The 11,573-nt window shown below is 42.3% G+C and overlaps 1 protein-coding gene across 1 annotated transcript in view; it reads left to right on the forward strand.

Moving 5' to 3' along the window:
- Nucleotides 1–10,950, forward strand: part of CRADD (CASP2 and RIPK1 domain containing adaptor with death domain) — an 88,703-nt gene extending 77,753 nt beyond the window's left edge. Inside the window, exon 3 of the mRNA XM_068401517.1 lies at nt 10,432–10,950. Coding sequence (XP_068257618.1) covers nt 10,432–10,727 — 296 coding nt within the window. The 3' untranslated portion in view covers nt 10,728–10,950. The remainder of the gene's footprint in view (nt 1–10,431) is intronic.
- The last annotated feature ends 623 nt before the right edge of the window (nt 10,951–11,573 follow it).

An 11,573-nucleotide genomic window follows, 5' to 3' on the forward strand; every position in this document is an offset into this window, starting at 1 on the left:
AGTTCAGGAAAACTGCCTAGCTACTGGAACTGAATAGTGGGAATACAATTGGAAACTTTTGTCATTAAATCGGAATGTTTATGTTTCAGGTTTTAGCAGTCTGCTGCCACATCCGCAGCTACTAGGCAGTCATTAGCAAGTGATAAAGAATATACGAATTAGCTGCTGATATTGAGCCAAAATAGAAACATCTGTGTTCTTGAATTGCCTGTAGATTTACAAAATTTTATGCTGTCTTTTTTTCCTACCTTAATACCTAAAATGTATTTAATGTCACAAAGCGTGATGCTTTAGAGCTCACACAGGAGAAGAGATTGTCAACAAATGAAGATATATGTACTTTTTAATTGCACCCATAATGCAGAGTCACAGCAAACTTTTGGCAGGAAGGAGCTGAATTTGGTATAATGGGTGGATTCTGCTTCACTTGAGGGAGACCGTTTAAATTTGCCATAGATTTTATTATCATGGGATCATGGACACTATTCTGCACGTTGGCTGTCATAGTATTAGATTCCATTTTATTTAAAATAAGACAGAGAACTTCATATATTTTAATAGAAGTCACAAAAAACCAGCACGATGTGGAAGAATGCAGCCAGTCTTAAAAATGTATTTCATATTTGCTTTCATTTTGATTACTGACTTTCATAATTTAATTATGAGACATGGAAATATAAATTACCATGATAGAAGTACACTTATGAGTAAGTGTTTTATGATCACTAATTGACAGAGGTTGGTTTTATTCATGCACATGCTGTATATTAATGACCGTTTGCATTCATCAGATCAGAAGTTATCAAGCTACAGAAACTTTACAATCCTGCACTTGTGAAGCATTACCTGTGGCATATACTCAGACGAACATAAAATTCTCCATCAAATTTGTTTACTGTAACATGGTCACTTGAAAAAAATGTGCTGCTTTCTAAACCCTTGGCTTAGGTGTTTTTCTTTCAATGTGCTTATGGTACAGATTTCGTTCTGTAGTTTCGACTGGATATTTAACTGACCAAGCTTTGATGTTGGTTGCATTAGAGAAGACAATAGTATTTATTCTTAGGAAGGTAACTGGGCCTGTTGTTCCTACAAAGGCACAGGTTTTCCATCACCAGAATTTCCCCGTGCTGAGTCAGTTCTATGGGAGGAAGAGGTGGGAGTTCCCAAGCAAAGAACAGAGATCAGCACATGCTTGGCAGTCATCATTAAATGGTGTCCTCTGATAACATGAAATGGGATGAAAGAGGTGAGCATCTCTTTGGTAGTGAGCAGAAGCATACAGAGGAGGCAACCAGCGCAGATAAGTGGAACAGTTACCACAGTCTTGCACCTTGCAGCTACCCATGTAATTCTCCGCTCACGTTTGGCAGGAAAGACAGCAACAGCTATGCACGTGCTAAAAGCAGAAGGCGACTGTACCTCTTCTCCAAGTTATTTTAATCTTCTTCTGTAAGTTATTTTAATTGAATGTATTAACTTTATATATGGAAAGATATCTATAATGGCATCAGCTATCTGTCTTCAAATAGTACGGGATTTACAGTTCTATTTTTCCGGTCCTTGGTCGAACACTTTTTGAAACCCACTGACACCAGGAGGTGGACCTGCTGATTTTGGATAGACTTTGGATGGGCTGCGTGATCCGTGCTGTTTGCAGATGTATAGAACAGATATGTATATGGTGATACATAGAAGAGAAATATTTTTCCATGTTCCCTGGAGCACGATTGTTTGGAGCTGTTGCAAAACGCTAATGTTCCCTTCCTAGCCTTTGAATCAGTCTGGTGTTTAATTAGCAACAATGACAACAAGAAAAAAAACAACACCGAAATTATATAGTAGGGTTTGGTTTCTGGATAGTCTGTTCTACTTTTTTTCACTGATCAGCCACTTGAGCTTGTTTCTCGTGTTTAAACAGGTCCTGAATCAGACCCTTCTAAAGTTCACAGCAACAAAACAACCTTATAATGCTTCATGATCATTTTTAACTTGCAGGGGAGGGAAGTTAAGTGCTGCATTCTGCTTGCAGGCCAGCCAAGTGTCGTATATCTAGTGTGATACTTTCCCATCTGGCACTCCAGTCATTTGTTGCTGCAGGTTGGCTTAGAACTCATGAATTTGGATGAGCTGTAGGAAGAGGGCAGGGCATTTGCCTGCAGTTCCACCTGTTAGGACAGGGTTGGGAGAGAACAACTGAACAGGAAAGCAGAAGAGCAGCCATACAAATGGAGGCCCACTGTCACCTCCCATCCCCCTTTCACAGAATCACAGAATCAACCAGGTTGGAAGAGACCTCAGGGATCATCGAGTCCAACCGTTGCCCTTACACCATCCTGTCAACTAGACCATGGCACTAAGTGCCATGTCCAGTCTTTTCTTAAACACATCCAGAGATGGTGACTCCACCACCTCCCTGGGCAGCCCATTCCAATGTCTAATAACCCTTTCTGTAAAGACATTCTTCCTAATGTCCAACCTGAACCTCCCCTGGCGCAGCTTGAGGCTGCGCCCTCTTGTCCTATCGCTAGTTGCCCGGGAGAAGAGGCCAACTCCCACTTCACTACAACCTCCCTTCAGGTAGTTGTAGACTGCAATAAGGTCACCTCAGAGCCTCCTAACCTGAAATGGGTTTCTAACCAGTTGAGCCAAGACACCCCCTGCAGTTACCCAGCACCTTCTTTTTATTCCACCCTTTTCACCAGAACCTCCACCATGATCTGGTCTTTGACTTCAGTGATCTACAGCACCCACTGAGATCCCTCCAAATCCTTACTTTCTACTTTCCTTTTCATCCAGCATCTCTGGTGGCTCAAGTGGGGCTGCAGCTCTCAGAAGTCTCCCATCTCTCCATCAGTGGGAGCATTACGTACTTCCCTTCCAATTCAGGTTCTGCAACCCCACCTGACTGCTCTTGAAAGCCTGTCCCAGCCTGATACACAAAGTGTTGTTCTGCTTCATGACCCACTTCTACCGTAGTGCTCAGGCCAAGGGGATTTCACTTTAAAGCAAATATACCTGGTTATGTGCAAGTTGTTTGCTATTGTGACATTGAGTCATTAAATCATTTCTGGAACATAACACATCTGCCAAAACACACAGCACACAGTCTGGCAACCATGACCGTGCCCGTTGAATACTCACTGCTGGGTCTGTGGCTCAGGCTAGTTGAAGAAGTGCACTGCGCTCTGAGGGGGCTGGAGGGAAGCAGAGCCTGGCGCTAGATTCTTATATATGTTTCCCTTTAGCTGAAGTGCCCCAAATGTCACTGGCTTCTGGCATATTAGCGACGATGGCTTGGTGGAGCTTCAAAGTTCCTTTTAGCATAATTTCCTGTAGTAACCAAGGCTGTACACTCCTCCGCTGTGGGCCATTGAGTGTATGCATGTACCTCTAGTAGCTTCTGAACTTGTTGGCTGACTTCAAGAAGCCTACCTAGTTGCTGTTGTGGAGAGGAGCGATTTCATAAGTGTCTTGAGAATCAGAAGCAGCTGCAGGAGAGAAGTCCTGAAGCACGAGTCAGCTGTAGGAGTCACACCTGGGGGAAACAAGGTTTCTTTTGTTTGCTGCTTGTGGAACTGCTTGATCTAACTTTAGCACTTCTCAGGGAAGAACTGTACTCCAGATGCCAGGAAAGATGATTAACGAGGACTATGAAATGCTTGCTTTGAACTCTTCAGAAATTATGAGCAGGATCTGGTAAGAGGGTCAAGTGAGCAACAGTTAGTGACTTGAGTCCAGATCACTGAAGGACTCTGTACACCTGTCAGTAGGAAATGCTGAGACCAGATGCATGCCTAAGCAGTTACTCCTTTTTACAGTCCAATTCCAGTTATGCAGGGTCTGAAGCCCAGAATCACCTACCTGTTTCTGATGTGATTATATAAAAATTAGAACATTTGCCTGGCATTGTTTCTGCCAAGGGCTCTTGCATGCAATTTTGCTCTGTTTCAGCATACCCCTTGATTCCCATGAGAGTTTTCTCTCCACCAGGCTCCATTCTAGAGGCTGGGAAGCACTCTTGACCTTTCCCAGGGAAATCTTTATATTTTTTGCTGGAATGACTTATCAGGTGAAAGGGAATGAAGAGGAGTATGACTGTGCACCTCAGCATTAGGTTGTGTAGCTCAGAGAGACCTGGATTCCCATTTCCTCCTCCAGGGCTGCTTCTGTCTTCTTATCCAATGAGTATGTACATGGTCATTTAAATGGATAAAATACAGAGGCAGCGCTGGAAGCAGAGACCAGTCCCCAGAACATCCTTTCTCAAGGGACACATTTATTAGTTATTAGATAAGAGGTGGGCCATTGTATCCCTGGCTCCCCAACTGTCTCCTGAACTGCCTGTGGAGTTGTCCTTGCAGGATTAGGCAGCGGCTTGCTAGCAACTGGGAAGAAAACTCATCCACACGAAGCAGATAAGCAGGCACTTCTTTATTGCAGCGCTGGGGACACGGGGGATAGCTCCTCTGTATGTGTCCAACCAAACATTGAAATCCATCAGTTTTTATATACTGATTTACATAAGAATGCATAGTATGCTCACTCTTAAATTTAACCTTTACAACAATTGGTTCCACTAATTATAACCTTATCAATATCTTATTCTAAACCAATCATTGGTTAGTTCTACTCTACTGATTGGAAACTATCCCTGATATTCAAGTCAGGATGGGAAGGGTAAGGGGTTTCCAAGCAGCATAACTGGCTTCCGTGACGGTCTCCTTAGTTTCTTAAACAAAACATAGAAAACTCCAGTATTTCCCTGGTGAGGTTTCTGTGGTTATCTATTTCAAGCCTAACAGTTATTTATTTCAAACTTAACAGTGTTTATGGCTACCTGTGTGCCTATGGTTACCTGCTTCAAATCTGATTCTTCTATATGATCAAATCTTGATTATATTATCAGAGTATTTGCAACAAGCTGATTGAGACTTTTTCAGCACTTTGGATTTGGGTACACCATTTCCATCAAAGTCCCTTTTACACAGTAAAGAGCAAAAGCCAAAAAGTTGGTTTTGTCTTGCATCATGTAAAAATGTATTGACTGCATAAGAGACAAGGCTCCCTGAAACTCCCAACAGATGCTTTTGGTTGTACACAGAGAAGTCATACTTACATGGAGAAGGGTCCTTTAGAGAAAACCATAAGACACTTTGGGCTGCCAGCAGTTCTGAGGAATCAGCTGGGTACTTTACAGATCACCCAAAAATGCCTCAGCACTTTTCGCTGCTGTGTCCTGTGTTGGAGCCAAGCTTGCTTGCTCCTCACTGCGTTCCAGCAGCATGGAGAGCGGGAGGTCAGTTCCTTGATGCTGATAAAGATTTTCCCGTGGCACAAGACAGCCTGAGTTGATCTCAGCTTTTTTCATCACCTAGAGATGGTGATGAGAAAGCAAAAGGGAAAAAAAGTCTTTAAGTGATTCAAAGCCTATTTTCACTGGACTTTATCTTTCATCTTCCCACTTCTGCCAAGTGGGACAGAGCTGGGGTGAGTTTATTTTCCATGTCCCTGATTGTTGCAATATCTTCTTGGAGTCTCCTACTTGAAACTGGAGAGGTCCTGAGAAAAATAAATACAGAAGTGGCAACTGGCTGCCTTTGCCCCATATATAGCCTTGGTATCTGGGTTACTCTGTTTTGTCTGGTACGTATCTGTGATACTGTCTATTTATATCCAGTTCTGTTTCCTGTCCATACTCACCAGCACCGTCGTATCTCCCAGTCTGTGCAGTGGTCTGGAAGCACACTGTCACGGTTTAAAGCTGGTCCGGCTATTAAACCTGTGGCAGGTGCTCTCTGTTATCCCCCCCCCCTGCCCCGCCAAAGGGAAAGGGAAAGGGAAAAGGGAGAGAGACTTCTGGGTTGGAAAGTTAAAACAGTTTTAATAAACTATAATAATGGAAAAGAGTATAATAATAATAATAGAAATAATCATATATATAGAAATATATATACAAAACCAAGATTGAGCTCCCCTGAAGTCAGCCACGTCACCACCGGCACTGCAGGGCAGGCTCCAGGAAGGCCCAGGCTGGGCCTAGCGACGGTCGAGAGCTGGATTCAGGGATGCACGGATCGGGATCGGGGGCAGCAGGAAAACAGACGGAGTCCTCCTTGGACACCGGCCATAGCAGAAAGAGAGCGAGACCCTCGTGCTCCCCCCGCTTTATACCGAGAATGACGTGTATGGGATGGAATACCTTCGTTGGTCAATTTTTGGTCACCTGCCCTGTCTGCTCCCCCCTGCAGCTGTGACCCCCCTTCGTCTCTTCACTCGTAAGCAGTGAGGAATTCAGCAGTGACCTTGGTTTCTCTAAGACTAAGTACAGCAAGAGCCTTTCTGCATAACATCCCTACCGGTGCCTCAGTGATAACTACAAACTTCGAGCGTTATCAGTCCTGGAAGCAGACACTGTCTGCAAAACATGCAGTTAGTTTCAGAAAGTGCAGTTACTTAGAGGAGACTTAGCTGAAAGTAAAAATCACTGAAAGGAAAATCGGCCTGGTTTAGGCCAAACCAGGACACACACATGTGCATGCAGGCCAGAAGCTGTCAACATCACCTGTTGTTTTATCTGGGACAGCTAGGATAAAGGCTTAAGGTGGCTGAGCTTCCTTGACCAGTGAGAGCTGGAGATGGGGAGAAGTACGTTCCCTCATGCTGCAACTTCGAATAGAAGGAGCTGTGGGTCTTTCTCTGGGTTGGTTTCAGCTCCAAAACCGGGGTGGAGGGCGTCCTCCCCACCTCCAGCCTAGAGAAAGGGGATTTTCATAGTCCCAAGCGCCGCGCCAGCAAGCTGGCCAGCAGTCCCAGGAGAGCAGCTGTGCATCAGGCTGGCTTGCTCTCCAGCACAAAGCCGTCAGCTCTCCATTCCTCAGGGACTTAGTGTCTTCAGCGTGAACAGTGAGACTTCAGCGTCTAAATCTCTGCAGCGTGTGGCCCTGGCACTTTGTGGCGTAGACCATGTCCACAGCTGGACATGGTGTTTCACTTGATGTGCTTGCTGGAGGTGACAGCACCACAAATTGCCTTCTCCAGGGAAACCTCAACACCCTCCAGTGGTGCCCCAAACCCTGTTTCTTCCCGTTTCTCACAGTGCAGTCCTCATTTTGCTAAGCTGAAGCACGTAAGCACATACACCTCCACACTGGATCCACCTAAAGCAACAAGAGCTTCACATTTTTTGCAAAATTGAGGTCTCAGTATCCTGAATGTACCTTTCAAATGCAACTGCGTAATTGAAACTTTCTGACAGTTTCTGACAGTTTCTGACAGTTTCTGACAAATGGAGACTATAAGCGAGGGTCTCTAGCAAACATGACTAAAAAAAGACATCTTTAATGTTTTTGCAGTGTGTTCAAAGCAGCTTGGGTGCTGAGCGCAGAAAACTCGTTTCCCTTTTACCTGAAATGCCATTATGTTTATTAAATTAAGAGTGGCATTAATCCTAGAACATACCCAAATCTTTTTGTGATTTTGTATTTGTCATAACTAAAATATCTCACTAAATATTTTTCTATACCTCTAAATAATATTGCCCATCATGTAATACTTGTCTCAGGTTTTCCTCGGTGACTTTGTATCAGAGGTGAAAAAGAGCTATCACAGAAAATAAAATGGGACTAAAATAACAGTCCTTTGTATTAAATTTAACATTTGGCTTCTGTCCCAGAATTTTCCACATCAACATTAGAATCAGATGGTAGCATAAGATGAAAAGATTTCCTGGATGGATTTTATTCTTATTTTTATTAAAGGGCTGATAACAGGCTGAAGGCAAGATACTTGTTGTAGTAAAAAAATCTACCTAATATCAAAGCCTAGATGGAGAAACTGACATGTATTATTGTTAGGCCTCTCTGCTTGATCACACTTCAGTATCATAAAATCATTCTGCTAGTGAACATGAAGTATAAAAATTCCAGTGTGAGAGCACAAAGCCCAGGCTGGCAGGTAGCGCTCTGTTGGGCACACTGCTTTATGCTTAGTAGCTGACCATAAGCCAATGCAAGGGTTTAATATCAAAAAGTAGTGTTGGTGACAGCACGGTGTAGCTATATTTATTTTAAATTTTAGTCACTCTCAAATATTTGAGTTCATGAAAGGCACTGCCTCATGGTCCTGACTTACCTGTGGAGCTGGTATCATGTGTGATGTGACAGTATAGGGCAGCCCCACCAGTGTTGCTCAGCCTTCTTCAGGAGCCATGCATCCTCTGCCCTGTCCCCAAAGCACCCACTTGCCCCAAGTTCCTTTGGCAATCTGGAGACAGAAAGATCAAAGGGACTTAATTACTCTTCAGAAAGCAATTTTCCCTTTACTCAAAGCAGCTTTGTATAGTACTTATGTATGACTGGGCTTAAATTGTACAAACATTTGCAGGCTCTGGGTATTCTATGCAAAAACAATTACTTCCAATAAAATGAAGAAGTGGTTCTTTCTAGTGCTGCTGTTCTGCTGTAGTGGAGACTGCGAGCATGGTATTGGAGCTATAAATTAGATTTGCAAAGCGTTTCTTCTGTAGGGAGTCTGCCGCTTCAGACCGGCAGGCTATAATTAGCATTTTCTTGGGGATATTTTTGCTCTGTTTTGACGCACTATCTTCAGCAACAAAAGTAGAGCAGCAATTGCAGGCTGCGTTGACCCTCAATTTCAGCTTGTGATCACAAAGGGTATTGAAGAGCAAATATGCTTTATAGATATCTTATGCTGCTTTTCTAAGTGCACCTTTTTTTTTTACAACTGGTATGTGGTTTGAATTTACAAGCAGAGAATCGTTTCACCAGCACTGGTGTTTGCAGCATCAACGTCAACATCTGAGCTTATACCCAGCGCTCCTTTTACAGTCAATGGAGAGAAATTTGCACTCTTAGAGGAGTAATGAATCTGATCTATTTTAGGCATCTTGTTTCCAGTGAGATGGACTGTATTCTAGAAGAGCCTATTGCTCTCCTTAGCAAGAATTAATCCTAGTATAATTAGCTCAGAAGGGGCTATCCTGGAGTTAGGTGACATGGATCCCATACAGCATGTTTCTGAATAGCACTGTGTTCTCACTCTGCTATTAACACTGTTTGTATTAATGCTTTTTTTTTTAAATGATCAGATTACCATAGGGAATACATAAAGAGATCACTTGCGTTTGTAAGGAATACTTGGTTCAGTCCCTAACAGACCCCTACAGCTACCTTAATGCTTCCTGTGAAAGCTGTTTTGGTAGTGGTAGTGATCCTGTCCTCCATGACTTGGGTACCAGTTCGATGCTAAACATCTTCTTGGATGAAGAGTGCATTCTGGGTCCTGTTGGGTACTTGGGCAATACTAAGGGACTTAGGGCAGAAATCTCTGAGAGACCATGGGACTTCCTTGCACTCTCCTGAGAACAACTTCAAGGAGTCGAACAACTTCAAGGAATGGGGCTGTAGCACATACATGCCTGTTTTCAGGAGTGCTACTACAACTGGGATGAGGGATAAGGAAGCATAATTTGTACTGGGGAACAGTGTTGATGCCCTGTTCATTTGGGTTCACCTGAACCATGCTTATGGGTTCATTCAAATAGAAGAAAAGCCCTCAAGGCTGGTCTCCTCAAGACTAGTTTGCCATATATGACAGGGCACAAAGGGTAAGTAGCATCTTAGGAGACAGAAGAATTTTATGTGAACAGCCCTCAGCAAAAAAAATAGAGTAATAACTAGTAACTAAGGAATCAAAGTTATTTCTGAAGTGTATAAAAAGTGTCACAGAAAAGGAGTAATAAGGTATTATTGGTGCCATATTTGTCATTTGTTCACTATATCATAGTGTTAAAAGCAGATTGATTTTCAGAGGGTGATGGCTGCTGGAAACATGTTCCTTGAAAACCTTTCTTGGTCACTACCCCAAAATCCATAATTACTTTTGGAAGTCTTGGCTTTGGAGTAGAATTCTGGTATCTGGATTATTGACAAGCAAAGCCTCAAGGTCCCTAGTATGGTCTACTGAGCATTAGTTTTCCTCTAATTAATCTTCTGCTTGATTATGTAATTAATTTTGCTAGTTGACTATGTATTCTCTTTCTTTAATTAATTCACCTCAGCTTTGCTTATTCCCTCCTTTGCCAAGGTCTTACATTAATATTTGTGGTATTGTCTAGTGACGTGTATTCTTTTTCTTTTTCTTTTTTTTCTTTTTCTTTTTCTTTTTCTTTTTCTTTTTCTTTTTCTTTTTCTTTTTCTTTTTCTTTTTCTTTTTCTTTTTCTTTTTCTTTTTCTTTTTCTTTTTCTTTTTCTTTTTCTTTTTCTTTTTCTTTTTCTTTTTCTTTTTTTTTTCTTTTTTCTTTTTTCTTTTTTCTTTTTTCTTTTTTCTTTTTTCTTTTTTCTTTTTTCTTTTTTCTTTTTTCTTTTTTCTTTTTCTTTTTTCTTTTTCTTCTTTTTCTTTTTTTTACAGACGTAACCAAAATTGCACCGTGTATTCTGAAGACTTCACCAACAGATCAGCAGCTGAACAAGCTCGCGAGGAGACTGGGACCTGAATGGGAGCATATTGTTCTGTGCTTGGGTTTGTCCCATACTGACATCTATCGATGTAAAGTCAATCACCCTCACAACCTGCAGTCACAGATTGTAGCTGCCTTTGTCCTGTGGAGACAGCGTTTGGGGAAAAAAGCAACAATCCAAAGTCTGCAAGCCAGTCTGATGGCAGAAGAAGTGGATCCTTCTGTGATACAGTACATGCTTGAGTGAAGCCTCACTATTGATTGGGAGCTTTCAAGTGCTTCGTTAAATTAATTAAAGAGGATTCACTGAAATGTATGTTGAAGAGCTGACGCCTTGAACTGGAAAAAATGGAATTGGGAACTATGGTTTTATTAAGTTTAAACATTCCCATTTTCTGTGGCATCTTGTGACTTGTAATTCTTTTCATGCCAGATTAATTTTTAGCAGGCATTAAAAAAATGGATCACTCTTTCCTGTTTGCTTTTGTACTATTCCAGCGGGGATATAGGGTGACATTTAAAGTCCTTGCAAGCAGGAGGCCCTGCAGTGAGTTTAGCAAGGTTTCTGGTTTCATTGTGGGAGCAACACTTGGTTTAACCTATTTTCTGGACTATGTAGGAGCCTTTTTTACTGCTGTTCCGTGCTAGTTCCCTGATATCCCAGCAAGAAATGAGAATAATCACTGTTACTAGTTTAACAATTTTACAGCAGTTATTGCAGGTGGCTAATTTCATATTTATAAAAGTTCTAGCACATACAGTTTCTTGCCAGGATAGATGGCTGCCTTTGAAACTGGCCCTAAGTGGAAGTAACAGGAATCTAGTGTGCCTGTGAGGGTTTTTCCCGTTATTATTTAATGCGTTCCTGCAAGGAGACAGGCACTGCACACATATGCCGTCTTGTAGCGTAGCATGGGTGGGGAGTTCTCAGTAAGACACGCAGCAGAAAGATGACCAGAAGATAGGCAGGAAACGGCAAACAGAGTGAGAAGGGGCCTAAAAAATGAGACAACTTCTAAGTTGTCCATGTTTGTCTCCAGTAATAAACTGGGAGACAACCTGGTGTCTGCTGAGTCTTTATACTGTGCTCTGG

Source organism: Nyctibius grandis, chromosome 5 (genome assembly GCF_013368605.1).
Source record: "Nyctibius grandis isolate bNycGra1 chromosome 5, bNycGra1.pri, whole genome shotgun sequence".
NCBI classification, from domain to species: domain Eukaryota; kingdom Metazoa; phylum Chordata; class Aves; order Nyctibiiformes; family Nyctibiidae; genus Nyctibius; species Nyctibius grandis.